The 16,248-nt window shown below is 41.4% G+C and overlaps 1 protein-coding gene across 9 annotated transcripts in view; it reads left to right on the forward strand.

Annotated features, from left to right (window-relative positions):
* The window catches only part of RERE (arginine-glutamic acid dipeptide repeats), a 417,780-nt gene that overhangs the window by 283,777 nt on the left and 117,755 nt on the right, over positions 1-16,248 (forward strand). For all 9 annotated transcript variants that reach the window (XM_082390311.1, XM_082390309.1, XM_082390315.1 and 6 more), the window contains 2 exons: positions 7,255-7,303; positions 15,529-15,653. In XM_082390311.1, the coding sequence (XP_082246437.1) occupies positions 7,255-7,303; positions 15,529-15,653 (174 nt within the window). The remainder of the gene's footprint in view (positions 1-7,254; positions 7,304-15,528; positions 15,654-16,248) is intronic.

A 16,248-nucleotide genomic window follows, 5' to 3' on the forward strand; every position in this document is an offset into this window, starting at 1 on the left:
GCATTCACAGACCCGTGTCTTCCTCACACCGCCCCCTCTCTCGGGGGGAAGGAGTGGTTCTGCCGGGCGGCCCCTGTCTCCAGCCGGCTCGCTCTTCTCCAGAAGCTTCCTCGTCTGGCCAGCTGCCGCCTCATCTTCTTTGCATAGATGCTGCTCCCTTTCTGATATTCACTTGCAGGCTCCCTGCTCCTTTCTGTCCATTCCCTGTTTACTTCTTAGACTAAAACGTTTCCATGGTAACGGGTTACTTTTCAAAGGGAACATCTTGTCATTTTATTTAATCCACTGCAGCTGAAGAGGACTGAAATATTAAGTTGTAGTTGCCATGGATACTGCTTTGTTACATTGGTTTCTTTTGTATTAGATTTCATATACAATGAATTTCTTTCTATTTTTTTTAATTCAAGGAATAAACACAGTGGCTTACCATTATTGTTGTAATTTGGCTTCTGGGACTATTTTTTCATATTCCAAGCAAAGATTTGTAGAAAAATGGGGATTAAACTCAGCTGTTTTGAAATATGTATATTATTTACATTAGGGGCACAGAGAAATTCTTCCTTCTTGGCTTGTGAGGATGGTGACTTTTTTTTGTTTGTTTTTTGGTAGTATGCGTCACAGCTAAGGATGTCACAGAAAGGATGATCCCACTCCAGAGATCCCTAGTAAATACAGAGAAAAAAAGGAATGTGTGACTTGAGTTAATTCACTGAATCTCATAGCTTACTAACTGTGGCATTCTTTCTTCAGCTACTTATTCAGCTGTCTACAGTGTATTTTGAGGGAATCTATTTGTTATTTATTCAACTTTTCTCATGTCTGGTTTTCTTTCTTACCCCTAGTCTATCTGTAATACATCACTCAATGAACCTCTTCTTTTGACTTTAAACAACTTGTAATTTTTTAGATTCATAGGAAGTTGCAAGATGCTACAGAGTGTTCCCATGTACCTTTCACTCACTCACCTACCCCTAGGAGGTGTGGTATAGAACTCCAGTGCAACATCAGAATCCAGACTTGGGACATTAGTATAGTGTGTGAATAGCTCTGTGACATTTTATTGCATGTGTAGCTTTGCAGATCTATTCCATCATCACAAAGATTCCACTCCCTCCCTTCTCCCCCCACCATTCCTAATACCTGGCAACCATCTTTATAATTTTGCCATTTTGACAATGTTATATAAGTTGACCTTTAACTTTGATGGGTTTTCTCTTTTAACGTGATTTTCAAACTTAAAAAGAAACCTTTTTGATTATTTTGTCTTACTTTGATGCTTGAAACGAACAAAGAAGTGAATTAAGGAAAAAGATATGGCTTCTCATAGTGGTTCTGTTTATAATTAGTTGTGTAATTTTGGTTCAGTAAAATCACTCTGCCATATGGAATGTGGCTGGGAGCTCTGACTTTGGAATTAACTAAACTTGACTTTGAATCCTGGTTTTTCCAACCTGTTAGCTGTGTAATCTTGGGTAATTTCATAAACTCTCTTAGCTTCAGTTTCCTTATCTGTACAGGTAATAATAGCACCTACTTTACAGGGTCATCCTTAAGGTTAGATAAGACAGTGTATGGAGTTTGCTTCGCTGGAAATGCATGCTACATAGTTAACATTCAACGTACATGTTAGCTTCTTTATTGATGTTGCAATTACTCCTGTTATTGTTATCTGTTAAGTGGAGATACTGCCTCACAGAGTTGTCATGGAATAATGAAACAATGTATAGAGAGCGCTTCATAAGTGATAACTAGTATTATTTTGCTTCTGTTTGTCATACAAGTATGTGATACCTAAATTTAAGATAATATAGGTAAAAACCCTGAGGCAAGGATAAAGGTGTGCATAGATGTGTCTTGCATTATCCTGGGATATGACTTCCATCTTTGGTTTCTTATTGCATATGTAGTATCCTTTATCTGACCTTGCTGGGATTTACACTGTCCTTGGTCTTGATTTTCCTTCTTTAATTGAAGGCTACCCTGGTTTTGCCCAGACCTGCTGTGTTAATTAGGCAATGCTATACATCAAGCAGAAACCTTCTTAGTAACTATGAATAAGTTAGAATAAGATAGAATAAGATAGATAATAAGATAGAAAAAGATAGATAATAAGATAGAATAAGATCTGAATTTCTGTGAATAACACTACTAGTGCTCTGATTAATATCAAAATATGAATTAAATGAATTAATACATAGAAATGAGATAATACTGTAAGAGCACCCAGAACAGATAGAAAGTACTTAACATGTTAGCTATTGTTACTAATTGAAGGATTAACCTGGTATTTTCTAGATTAGGGACCTTTTGAATTTGAGCCTCCAGTATATTTTTTAGAATTTATTCCAGTGACCGTTTATTGGACAGTGACCCCCAAGTTAATCCCAGTCTCCATGACTTCAGAAAGCGGCCCCAGACTTTACTTTGTTTTCCTTTAATATGGATGCAATCAGCGTCCATTCTCTTCTTGTGAACTTGTCTGTGTAACAGCGTCATAGTTCTTAAGCAGGTTACGTGCGTAAATGTCTCGTTTCTTCAACACAAATATAGTATTTCACATTGATGGGCTGGAGTGAGAAAGAAGTGTGTGTAAACGAACAGGGGAGCAAGTATTACAAAACAGGAAACAAGTCAATCGTCCTAGTTAGTTAGCCTCCAGTATTTTCTGAAGTTCATAATGTATAATAATCAGTGCTTCTCACAGCTGGTTTGTGGGCCCCATTATTAATTTTATCAGATCCCGACCCTTGAGTTCCTGTCTTTGCAGTATTCGTTATGATGAAATGGGAAGCACCATGAAAGACTTCTGGCGCGCACCATGAAAGACTTCTGGTGCGCACCATGAAAGACTTCTGGTGCGCACCATGAAAGACTTCTGGTGCGCACCATGAAAGACTTCTGGTGCGCACCAAAGGGCACGCATTGTTTGTTGGAGTTAGAAGTTTAACTAGCTGCTTCTTTCATGGAACACCATTTTTATTTGAGAGAATAACTGATAAACTGTGTTCACTCGGGTAATTGGTGGACATTTTCTTAAAAATGAACAAACACAGTGAGCCTGCCATTTCAAGGCAAACCAGCTGATAGTATTTTGCCAATGCAGGACTGGAGCTTTCAAGTAAATAATTAGAATTTTGAAAAACTTGTACCCACCACTCTGAGTTTGACAGCTTCTGTACATACACAGGCTTTTGTTATGAGATGTGTGGTGATATTAATGAATGTGATTCTTTTTTTTAAATTGTATAGTTAACTGTGTTAATATTTGGAAGATCTGCAAAACTTAGTGAGTGAATATTTTCCATCTAACCAATGCATGACAAAATCATGGGTGGAAGATCCATTCAAAGGCCAAGACAGACCAACAGATTTTAATGTACAAGAGTCCAAAAGATCATTGATAAGATTTTAGATTAACATTGTGCAAAAGACCTTTAAGAAACAATCGCATGTTGAGTTTTGGTGTAGTATCAAAAAGCATATCCATAGTTATCAAAAAGACTATTCACATAATCTTTCCTTTCCCAGTTATATATCTGTGTGAGGTTCAGTTATTTTTCATATACTTTAACCAAAAGAATGTACTGTAACAGATTGAGTGTAGAGAAGCAGATGTGAGAATCCAGCTGTCTTCTACGAAGTCCGATCCTAAGGAGATTTGCAAAAATGTAAAACGTTACCTCTGTTTTCACTGTTTTTTGTGTAAATACAATTATTTTTCATAAGAGTATACTTAATTATGTCATGAGCCTATTGTTATTTTAAAATAAATAAATAAGTAAACATTTTGAAATCTCTCAAAAATACAGTTTCCTTGAGATACTCAATAGGGCGTAAAGGTGTTAGACCAAAAAGTTTGAGATTTGCTGTGTTAAGTAAAAGGAAAAATGTAGTAGTCAGCGTATCATTATTAAGAGTGTTTTCTACAAGCTGTTGATACTGCATTTAAAGAATAATTCTTGGTGATTTTTATCAAGTTTTGCATCCTAGCAGTCTAGAAATATTCATGTAACCAAGGAATTTCCAATTTGTCCTGAATGAGTAATAATGCCAGACAGGTACTGTATTAGATTCTGGGGGATATAAAAAGTGAATTAAATCTCTGTTTCTGTACTCTTCAGTCCCAGAGTGGGTGGAGGTAGATGTCCAAATTAGTCATAGCAGAGTGCCACCCGCTAACATGAGGTGGGAACCACAGAAGGAGCACTCGGGCAGGGAAGCGGCAGGTGAGGACCCTTGAATGTAGAGTTTGGCTGCTGTCAGAAGAAGGGAGGGCTGAGATTGTTCCTTGGATTCCAGATATAGCTGGATACTGGCACTTTCCCAGGAAGAAGGCTACTTTTTCTTTTTATCTTTAGTTCATATTCTGACAGGTTTTCTGTCAGATGCATCCAGTTTTCTCTAATAGGGTGTATATTGCTATCTACCTCTTTTTCTCTTAGACCTAAAAAATATTTCTGCCATTTATTCTATATTTGGGAGTTCCTAGATGCGGTAGGCTAATGCCATTGCCTGCTTACCTTGGATCTTAATCCTGCTCAAAACTTAACTTCATTGTATCTCTTGCTGGGAAACCCTAATATATAAAAATTGCATATGATAAATACTTTTGTTGTAAAAATTGATTTTTAATTTTAAAAGGTTCTTTGTTTTATTTTGTGCTTTTCAGTCTACTCATTAATAAGTACCCTTCATTGACATAAAAGAGAGAAACAGATTTCTAATTTTGGCTGTTAAGATACTCCAGCATGTTTTTTTGTCTCTCTTGTATCATTATTAGCAGTATTAATAATTACTAGCATCCTGTTTTTATACAAATAAGTGGCATATAAGCAGTTCTATTCAATAAGGTGTTTGGGGGGTTTATTGTGATACAGTTTTGAGCTAAATATGATAATACTGGTTTATTAAAATATTAAAAGAAAAAAAACAAAAACGCACGCAAAAAATAAAAAATAAAAAAAATTAAAGTAAAAATGAACCAGGAATGTTTGTCCTGGAATTAGCAAGGACTTAGTGTGTGTAGCAGTGACAGGGAGATGCTTCCATAACCAACCACTTGAAGACCTTCTAGAAGAGCCTGAAAGTTGAGCCGTGGGCACACGTTGCTGGACGGGCTGTGGTTGAAGCTTTCTGAGATGATGCATTTTGGCCAGACCTCCTTGTAGGCAGGCAAGCATTTGGGGAGTGTTTAGAAATGAAGGAGAGAGCTAGGCTTGTCAGCTATGTTTTGCTCATAGCTGGTTACGAAACAGAAAGGGATGAGCTGGAAGGGAGATAGTAGGTAACACTGACTGCTTGTTTTTTGTAAAGAAGTGCTCAGATTAAAACAGCCTCCTGGCCTCTGTGACTCCTCTGCATACCTCCTGCAACAGCTTCCCCTAATCCTTGCATAAACTCACGGGAATGCCAGCTCTGCGTTTCAACACCCATTTCCCTGCGCACGAGACCAGGGTGGCTTGTGAGTTAAAGGTAGCTCTTCACGGGAGCTTTTCTCCCACCGCAGCCCCTCTCTTTCAGTTGCCCGCCTTGGTGGGGTTCTCGTCCCACTGGGGAAGCCCTCTCTTGCCCGCTGTTGTGCTCCTCACGTCCTTCAGGGGTCTCTCTGGAACTTGACCTCTGCATGGACTGTCTCCTCTTGAAGCCTGCCTAATTTTGATCACTTCCCTTAGCATTTTTACTCTGTTCCTCCTGAAATGTATTGGGCTCATGAGTGGAGCGATTGGACCTGTTCTGGTGTTTGGGACACGGCTGCTACCTCCCCAGGTAGATGGACCGTAAGCTCCTTAAGGCTTAGACCATTTTCTCTTTGTTAGTCTTCTCTCTTCCTTTGTCATATCTGCTGCCCACTTTGCCAAAATAAGACTCTTCACGAGAAAAATTGTCGGGTTAAAAGAAGAAAGTGCTGGACCTGAAGGAAATAATAGTTTTCCAGAATTCATTTTAACAGCTTCAAAGCTAATGGTGGGGGGGGTATCAGAGCCATGAGAGAAAAATAAGAGTCTGTGCTTCCTCTTTGGTCTTTGCTGCCTTATTATGCGCTTCAGCTCAGTCCAGGTCGACAGATAATCATCAAGCAGCTCTCACGATGGAAAAGCCTACTCTTCAGCGCTAGTGAAAATTCACAGCTGACTGTACAGCACAGTAAGGCCTTGTCACTGGGCACGGAAAGCGTTTTCCTAAGAGGGTCAACAGATGGTCGTGATGGTCATCGAGGGTAACAGGGAGCTGTGGGCACTGAGCTCTGGGAGGCCGAGGTCTGTGTTTCTTTGTGCACCACTGTGTACCCACTGCATGCCCTGTGCAAGGCCCGGGATGCAAAGACCTTCGATGAATGTTTCCTGAAGGAGTGAAAGGGACAAGATACCCCACACTTTTGGGGGTGTGTGAGGTGACATGGGGAGAAAATCAAGAAAGGTTTCAGTGAAATGGTGGTTTTTAGAAGGACCCTGGATGGTTTGGATTTGGAGTGAGGGAGAGTGAGCAAAGCAAGTGCAGTAAGAATGACACAGAAATGAGATGGGTCTTTCACCTCCTAGGCCTGCTGGGCTCATGCCCCCGCACGCTTTACATCTCTGCTCAATTTCACTTTATTAATAAGGCCTTTTCTGACTATCCTGTATAAAGAACTGTAAAAGTTCATCGTTTACCACCCCTTTAATTCCTTGACCCTTTCATCATCTGACCTATTATGTGGTTCTTTTTTTTTTTTTTTTTTTTTTTTACCCAAATTAGAATAAAAGTTCCAGTAAGGCAGGAATATTGTTTTTTTTTTTTTTTTTCAATTGCTTTATCCCCAACACCTAGGGCAGTTCCTGGCTTGCAGTTGGTACTTAATAAATATTTGTTGAATGAATGAATGCATGACCCAGTGTGTGTGCTAGGAATCATAAGCTATCTTGTCTATATTTTAATAAGGTTTATCGTAGGGCACCCTGAAATTTTTTGAAAAGAAGAAACATGTATTGGGATTGTACTGTAGGAATGTTCGTCTCTCTGCAGGGTGAAAGAACGATGGTATAGATACTCAAGACAGGAAGTTACAGTAGAGGGGTTTTTAGAAGAAACGGTTTTAGAGATGCGTGTGGGGTTAGGGGAGCGCACATATACAGGGCGGCATTAGAAACGGTGGGGAAGCTAATTCTTCCTGAGTTTTCCCTCACTTACTTCAAGTGAGTTGTTTTCCTTGAAGAATGTGTGCATGTTTATGTCAAAACTATATTATGCTAACCTGATCTGCTTTTTCCATGACAGGAGGCTGAACAGTACCCAGGGAGAAATTCGTGTTGGTCCTAGCCATCAGGTAAAGCAAATTTTAGTAGCTTCTTTAATAGGTTTTTATTTCTTATTATTCAACTGGCCCTTTATTCTGTTGAGCAGCAGCTTAAAACTGTTGTTATGCTGTTTGGAATTTTATATAAATGCAGAGATTTATTTTTTTAAGATCACCACATACATTTAAAAAATTGTGGTAAAATATATGTAATATAAAATTAACCATTCTGACCATTTTTAAGTGAATAGTTCAGTGCCCTTAAGTACATTCATATTGTTGTGCAACCATCACTAGCATCCACCTGCAGAACCTTTTCATCTTCCCAGTCTGAAACGCCGTGTCCATTGAACAGTAACTCCTCATTCTCCCCTCCCCTCATTCCCTGGCAGCCTCCCTTCTACTTCCTGTATCCATGAGTTTGACGACTCAGTGGAATGACCCAGTATTTGCCCTTTTGTGTCTGGCTTATTTTCTTAGCATAATGTCTTCAAGGTGCTCCCGTATTGTAGCACGTATCAGAATTTAATTTCCCTTTAAGGCTGAATTATTCATTGTATGTATGTCTGTTCATCTCTCGAACATTTGGTCACTGCCTACTTTCATTTTAACTTTTTTAAAACCCCATATCCTTCAGAAAAGTCAAAATGTTTAAGATGTTTGTCAGTTGGAAGCTTGTTGTGTCATGACTTGTGCCCTTCCATGTTTTACTCAGTTTACTAAGACTCTGCTGTTGTATTTGTCATCTCTCTCTCTTTTTTTCGTTTGATCTCTGTATCAGTTAGGATGCTTTGACAGGCAGGGCCAGAAAACTCTGGCTGAACATGGCTGTTTATTCTCACTTACCATCACATCTTCGTCAGACAGGACCAAGGCTCTGCTCTGCTTCTCTCTGGTTCTCTTGGTTTGGTGCTCAGCTGTCTCCATGGGCTGCCTTCTTCCTTAGGCCAGGAGCTAATTTCACTGATTCTGAGATGCACTTCTTTCCTTCACATTTTTTTTTTTTTTATAGGATTTTTTTTTTAAAATTATTTATTTATTTATCTATGGCTGTGTTGGGTCTTCATGTCTGTGCGAGGGCTTTCTCTAGTTGTGGCGAGCGGGGGCCACTCTTCATCGCGGTGCGCAGGCCTCTCACTGTCGCGGCCTCTCTTGTTGCGGAGCACAGGCTCCAGACGCGCAGGCTCAGCAGTTGTGGCTCACGGGCCTAGTTGCTCCGCGGCATGTGGGATCTTCCCAGACCAGGGCTTGAACCCGTGTCCCCTGCACTGGCAGGCAGACTCTCAACCACTGCGCCACCAGGGAAGCCCTCCTTCACATTTTTTAATCTCTGATGTCGGGCTTCAGTGTGTATCCTATGGTGTGATTATAATTTAATTGGCAGCATTTCTTCTTTCTAAATGCACATAAAATAATAGTGGTTCTTACAGTGAATGAAAATACAGCAGATGTTGAGAGGAGGAAAGGGATCATCCCTCTTTTCCCCAGGAAGGAAAAGAGGGATGGCAGGAAAGAAGGAAAATTTTCCCAGAAGGTCTCCATTAGTCCCCACGTCTCATTGCCATGGATGGGGTCACGTGTCCATATCTAGACTTGAGGAAAATGGCTTTATTAGCATGACTGGCTTGGACTGTCATTTGAGTTGAAATGGATGTTGGAATCGAGCCACTGTAGCCATCACATACTAGAGACGTGAGACACGGGCGACTCCTTATAAGGGTATAGAAATTTTTCTGTCTAAATGTTGAGCATTTCTTATATATCATTCATATTTTTTAAAAAATTTATTTGTTTTATTTTTGGCTGCGCTGGGTCTTCGTTGCTGCACACGGGTCTTCTCTCTAGTTGCGGCAAGTGGGGGCTACTCTTCGTTGCCGTGCGCGGGCTTCTCATTGAGGTGGCTTCTCTTGTTGCGGAGCACGGGCTCTAGGCACGTGGGCTTCAGTAGTTGTGGCTCGCGGGCTCTAGAGTGCAGGCTCAGTAGTTGTGGCGCACAGGCTTAGTTGCTGCATGGCGTGTGGGGTCTTCCCGGACCAGGGCTCGAACCTGTGTCCCCTGTATTGCAGGCAGATTCTTAACCGCTGTGCTACCAGGGAAGCCCATCATTCATATTTTAAAGAACCCGTTTTAACTCTGTAATGAAAAAGAAATTAAGAAATGAAGGGATATTAAAACCACACAGAAACCATCAGGGGCATCTGATTTCTAGGAGACACTTCTTGTCCCAGGTTACAACTGAGACGGGCAGAAGGAAGCTGCACGAGGACTCCCCTTAACACCTGCCTGTTCAAGTGCACCCCTTTCTTGATGTGGCCTATTAGGTGGGTCTGGCTACCACAACTCCACTGTATTTTCTGTGCCTTCAGGCCTAGGAGTTACATTTTGATCAGGAATCCAGGTCTTCCCCAGTGCCACCTGGTTATACCTCCCCCTCTCTGCTTTCTCTTGCTGCTCTGTTTTCCCACCCAAGTTTTCTTCCTCTGTGTTTTTTAGTGTCTTGAGCTCTTTGTACTAGAGTTTTATTTTAGACTTTTTTCCCCCTACCATAACAGAAACAGCGGTTCTTAAGTGAAAGATGCTTAAATTATTGGAAAGGAACAGATTTACTATGCTTGGATTTTTGTGTACTTTCATTTAAAATCAGATCTTTAATTTATGTCGTATTTTACATGTATTTATTATGCTTTATTTTCAAAAAGCAGTGTTTTTGGAGTACCAAATATAACAGTACTTTTTGTGAACTGGCAACATTTGCCTTCTTAAAAATTTTTTATTAGATAAAAATATTAACATATGTAAAAGTAGGGAAAGAATAAGACAGTGAAAAATCCCCTTATCCTCATTACGCAGTTTTCACACAGACCAGGTTGTGGTCCAGCTTGTTTCATTTGCTCTCCCCCACACCTCTCCCACCATTATGCTGAAACGAATCACAGATGTATCATTTTACCTGTGAATATTCTAAAGATAGGTGCTCTTTCAAAAAACACAGTCACAGTATATCACACCTAATGAAAATTAGCAATTTCTTAATATTCAGGTGTCTACTATATCCAGATTTCCCTAAGTGTCTGTCTCCCTCCCTCCCTCCATCCGTCCCCCCGACCCAGGATTAAATCTAGAGATTTAATCACATTCTAGTTCGGTACCCTGCCCCTGGCAAGAATACTTTTGGGTGGTGCTATATAGTCTATCAGGCACATGTGTGTCTCTTAATGATGGTTTGCAGCCATTGCGTGTTACTTAGATTCACTGTCTAATTGGACCTGTTACTTAGATCTACCCTTGAAAATGCTGATACTCTAATCCTATCATTCCTTCTTTTGTTAGCTGATCAGCTGTTCCCTTGTCAACTTTTGTTTCCCTGAAACACATAGGAAAGGCAGGATAAATGCTTGAATCTTTCCCTCTGTTTACCGGTTGGTTCCCCAGCATCTTCCAGTAGTCATCAGTGGATTTAAAATTACTTATCTGGGCTTCCCTGGTGGCACGGTGGTTAAGAATCCGCCTGCCAGTGCAAGGGACACGGGTTCGAGCCCTGGTCAGGGAAGATCCCACATGCCGCGGAGCAAGTAAGCCAGTGCGCCACAACTGCTGAGCCTGCGCTCTAGAGCCCAGGAGCCACAACTACTGAGCCTGTGTGCCACAACTACTGAAGCCTGTGCTCCTAGAGCCCATGCTCCACAACAAGAGAAGCAATGAGAAGCCTGCACACCGCAACGAAGAGTAGCCCCCGCTCGCCGCAACTAGGGAAAAGTCTGCACGCAGCAACAAAGACCCAATGCAGCCATAAATAAATAAATTTATTAAAGAAAAAAATTAAAAACTCCCTTTTAAAAAAATTACTTATCTGCTAACCAATTGCTGTTACTCTTACTGATGATTAAATTATCCATTCGTGGGCTAGTAGGCGCCTCTTCCTGCTGTCTTGTGTCCTTTTAACTTGACCCCTGTGGTCTTTGGTAGAGTAGAGTATTTTAACTAGTATGACATGATTTTAATGTGTCGTTATGTGCGTTCCCTGCCCTAGGTCTGGAACTAAACTTTTCTAATGAGTCCTCACTGTTTTAGAGGAAAGTGACATTTTTCGAGTGGCTGCTGCCCAGTCATTATTACTGGGTTAGTTACTGTTTCCAGGCCTTTTCAGGGAACAGATGAGGAAATATGCTTTTTCCCCCCTTTTCTTCTTTTAACGATAAAACGTATCGTGTTTTCTTTCTGATGCTTCTAATTCAAATTCAGAACAGGCCTTATATTTAATCCTATAGATGAAATTTTCTTTCATCCATATCTGTATCTTTTCCCCATGTCTCAAAACCAATTTTTAAATGACACCAAAATAATTATTCATTTGCTTCAATCCCATAATACATATATAGCAGCTCAGAATAACAGTACTTGCACTGCTACAAACAATATGATTACTGGAAACAGCTTTATAGAGTTTTTTTTTTTTTTTTGGCCTTAGAATATATCCCACTAAGTCTGTATAGGCAAATTAGTATGTTTTAAAGTTACCTGAAATGATTCCTAGAGAGGAACAAACACAAAACATAGCTAGGTGGATTTATTTGATTTTGCTTTAGAGTTTTTAAGGGATTGTTGTTCTTTAAACTTAATTTTGTTTTTATAATTATGTAAAATACAAGGCTCCAAATCAAACATGCAAATGAAGTATGTTCAAAAAGTTCACCTTCTTTCCCTGTCCCCTCCACGTGTTCCCTCCCTCCCTGATGGATAATTGTTTAGTGTTTTTAATTGAAGGTTTTGATCTATCATTCTTATTTTTATTTGCCCAGCCCCCTGTTCTTAGATAAGTGGTAGCATAATAAAAACACTTTCACCACCTTTCTTCTACCTTCTGACAATATCTCCTGGTGTTCCCTCCATAGCAATAGGTAGAGCTCCTTCTCATTTTCTTCTGCCACTTCCTGGGACCCCACTGCATGGGTGGAGCAGTTGATTCTTCCAGCCCCCATTGTTGGGTGTTTGCACTGTTTCCAGTCATTTGCTGTTACAAGTAATAATGCGATGAATAGCTTACGCATAAAGATTTTTATTTTGCCAACTTATCTTTGGGATATTATATTATCCCAGAAGGACGATGGCTGGCTTAGAGGGCACATGTAATTCTTAGGGTATTACAGAGTTCCCCTCCATAGAGATTGTACCATTTTGCTTTCTCGTACTAGCGACTTATATGAGTGCAAACATGCAGCCTTGTGTATTGTCATACTTTGGCATTTATGTCAATCTGATAGATCGGAAATGGTATCTCACTGTCTTTAATTGGCATGTCTCTTATCAGCAGAGTTGACCATCTTTTCCTATGAGTGAGAGCCACTCGCATTTCCTTTTCTGTAAACTAAGTGTATTTCTAGTCCATTTTTTCTCTAGGGGATTGGTCCTTCCCCACAGCAATAGTATTTTTTTAAAAAAATTAATTAATTAATTAATTAATTTATTTATTTATGGCTGGCTGGCTGGCTGTGTTGGGTCTTTGTTGCTGCGCGTGGGCTTTCTCTAGTTGTGGTGAGCGGGGGCTACTCTTCGTTGCAGTGCACAGGCTTTTCATTGTGGTGGCTTCTCGTTGTGGAGCATGGGCTCTAGGCGCATGGGCTCAGTAGTTGTGGAGCACGGGCTCAGTAGTTGTGGCTCGCGGGCTCTAGAGCACGGGCTCAGTAGTTGTGGCTCGCGGGCTCTAGAGCACAGGCTCAGTAGTTGTGGCTCGCGGGCTCTAGAGCACAGGCTCAGTAGTTGTGGCACACGGGCTTAGTTGCTCCGCGGCATGTGGGATCTTCCCGGACCAGGGCTCGAACCCGTGTCCCCTGCATTGGCAGGCGGATTCTTAACCACTGCACCACCAGGGAAGCCCCAGCAATAGTATTTTTTAATTAACTTAACAAACAACTATTGGAGAGCTGCTACACCAGCTACTGAACTTGGTGCAGGGGAAACAGCTCAGTACAAATGTCAAAGACCTTTTGATATGAATAGCTATTGTGGTTTTTTTTTTTAAATTTTATTTATTTATTTATTTATTTATTTATCTGTGGCTGTGTTGGGTCTTCGTTTCTGTGTGAGGGCTTTCTCCAGTTGCGGCAAGTGGGGGCCACTCTTCATCGTGGTGCGCGGGCCTCTCACTGTGGTGGCCTCTCTTGTTGCGGAGCACAGGCTCCAGACGCGCAGGCTCAGTAATTGTGGCTCACGGGCCCAGCTGCTCCGTGGCATGTGGGATCTTCCCAGACCAGGGCTCGAATCTGTGTCCCCTGCATTGGCAGGCAGATTCTCAACCACTGCGCCACCAGGGAAGCACTACCTATTGTGTTTTAATTTTATTCCCATGCCATCACTGTATATTAAGCAGACCTAGTTGTGGCCCCCACTTAAATGTTAAACATGTCAATACTGAATTAGGGAAGAGCATCGTTGTTTGGGGGAGGTCAGCACTTGATACACAGCGAGAGGCCTTAGAGATAGCCTGTGAAGCAGAAATTGCAGACCTGTAGCCTGCCAGCCGCGTGGCCTGCTAATACTGTGTTTTGCCACACAATTGTTTTTAAAACTTGAATAACCAACATTTAAAGCCATGAGCTTTCACATTGAAGTCAAGATTTCTGGACTTTGGAAAAAAACTGGAGGATGTACAAACAGAGGTTCTGATTCCTGCACAGCCGCATTCCCCAGATGGGGAGGCTCTCTCTTCATTTCACCCTGATTCCCTTCACTGCTTGGTACCTCATGCCTGCATGCCCAGTTCGGGAGCCGCTGTCACTTGTGGCTTTGAGCACTTGAAATGTGGCTAGTCCGAATTGGGATGTAGTGTTCTGTTTACTGTGGACAGTAGAACATTTAAAGTGGAACATGAGGCCCTCGTTTTATTTCCATTGGCTGTGCACTCTGCCTGCTTCATTCATTTACAGTTTTTGCCTAGGTTCTGTGGACACTGGAGCTTTTAATTTAAAATATTAGACTAATGTGACCTTGTTCGTAATTTGAGAAAATAAGAACATGTGTGTTTTGCAGATGGTTGACTTTTCTTAGGCCTCTGAGTAGTCATAGTACCCATTTACACTTGCTCTGCCCCAGCAGTGGAGGATGAGAAAATGCTGGAGGTGTTTGAATCTCTAGCAGAATTAACTTAGAATCTTGGTTGTTGAGCACTGTTGTTCAAATCTTTGAAAAAAATTGTTAATTGAGGTGTACTTTATGTACAGTGACCTGTTGATAGCTTGTGTATACTGTTCAGTCTGCTGTGACAATTCATATCAAGGCACAGAACATGTGTCACCCCAGAAAGTTCCTTCCTGCCCTTCTCAAGAAGTCCTCTCCTCCTGAAACCACTGCTCATCTAATTTCCGTCACCATCATTTTAGTTCAGCTATGGTTTTTAAAATAAATAAATAAATAAATTAATTAGTTAATTAATTTATGGCTGTGTTGGGTCTTCCGTGCTGTGCGTGGGCTTTCTCTAGTTGTGGGGACTACACGAGTGGGGGCTACTCTTCGTAGCGGTGTGCGGGCTTCTCACTGCAGTGGCTTCTCGTTGCAGAGCATGGGCTCTAGGGCACGTGGGCTTCAGTAGTTGTGGCGCACGGGCTTAGTTGCTCCGCGGCATGTAGGATCTTCCCGGACCAGGGCCCGAACCCGTGTCCCCTGCATTGGCAGGCGGATTCTTCACCACTGCACCACCAGGGAAGTTCCTTCAGCTGTGTTTTTAATGTTACCGTGATGGCTCTTTTGGATGTTCACCCTGACTCATCGATACTGACTCTCTGGAAAGCAGCGTTAGTTCAGTAGGGTAGTTCAGTTCTTTTCTTAGCACCTGTCCTTAGGTGAGGTTCCACTATTTGTAGATATCTCTTTGTAAACATATTATTATATTGGAAATGTGTGTGGTTCTCCCTTCTTTATCAAGCAGCTCTTATTTCCTGAAACGTTGTTTTGTTTCATCATTTCTTTTATTCACACGTGCCCATTTCTTTCTCCCTCTGAGGACGGTACTGGCACTGGTTTAATTTGACACTGTTTGCTTCTCCTTAAGTAGAGATTGAGCAGTCCATTGTGAAATCTTCTGTGGTGAAATGATCCTGAAATGTGTGATAGGCCAGCTTCAGTGACTCATGATTTTCCTGTTATTTCAGCACTGCCAAAAGAAAGGCTTAGTAAGCTACTGCATCTGTCCCCAAGGCCTGCCTGCACAGGCACCTCTTTAAGTGTGCCTTGATTGTGACTTCTTCGTCCCTGTCTTACAGGCCAAACTTCCCGATTTGCAACCATTCCCTTCTCCCGATGGTGACACTGTGACCCAACATGAGGAACTGGTCTGGATGCCAGGAGTTAATGACTGTGACCTCCTTATGTACTTGAGGGCAGCAAGGTAAAAGGAATCCACACCATTCTGCTTTGTGAATTGATTAGTGGGCAACAAACTTTCTCCTTTCCCCTGAAATTCTATTTATATATTGGGCATTCTGACTTGATGTTTTGTTATACTCTCTGTAATCAGAGCCCTGATCCTTGTTACCAGAGAAACATAGCTTACCATGGTAAAATCACTTTTTTCTCCTTGGTGTTTGCCCCACATTAGATTTTAGAAGTCTTCAGAAGGAAAACATCTTAAGCCATGCATGCAATTATCAACACCTCTTAATACAGCTGAGTAATTGGCTCATTCAGCTTACCTTAAAATCCCTTTACAGGTTTCTTTACTCTGTGGCTGTTCAGTGGTACCTAACCTAAACTTTATGTTTTGGGGGCTTACCTATATGAGTACTTGCTAACCTGAAAATGCCGAGACTGCAAAATGAGAAGTTTAAGTCTGTCCCAGACACATCATAGTGCAGGCAGAGCCTTCCTTTGTCTGCAGGGGCTTCTGGGACTCACTCACTGTAGTATCAACAACACGCAACAGAAACGCTGAAACAGGTGGTGATGCAATATTAGCTCTGGCTGTTCTGTGGTCAGCAGTGCAG

Source organism: Balaenoptera borealis (genome assembly GCF_965194805.1).
Source record: "Balaenoptera borealis genome assembly, chromosome: 1".
Lineage (NCBI taxonomy): Eukaryota > Metazoa > Chordata > Mammalia > Artiodactyla > Balaenopteridae > Balaenoptera > Balaenoptera borealis.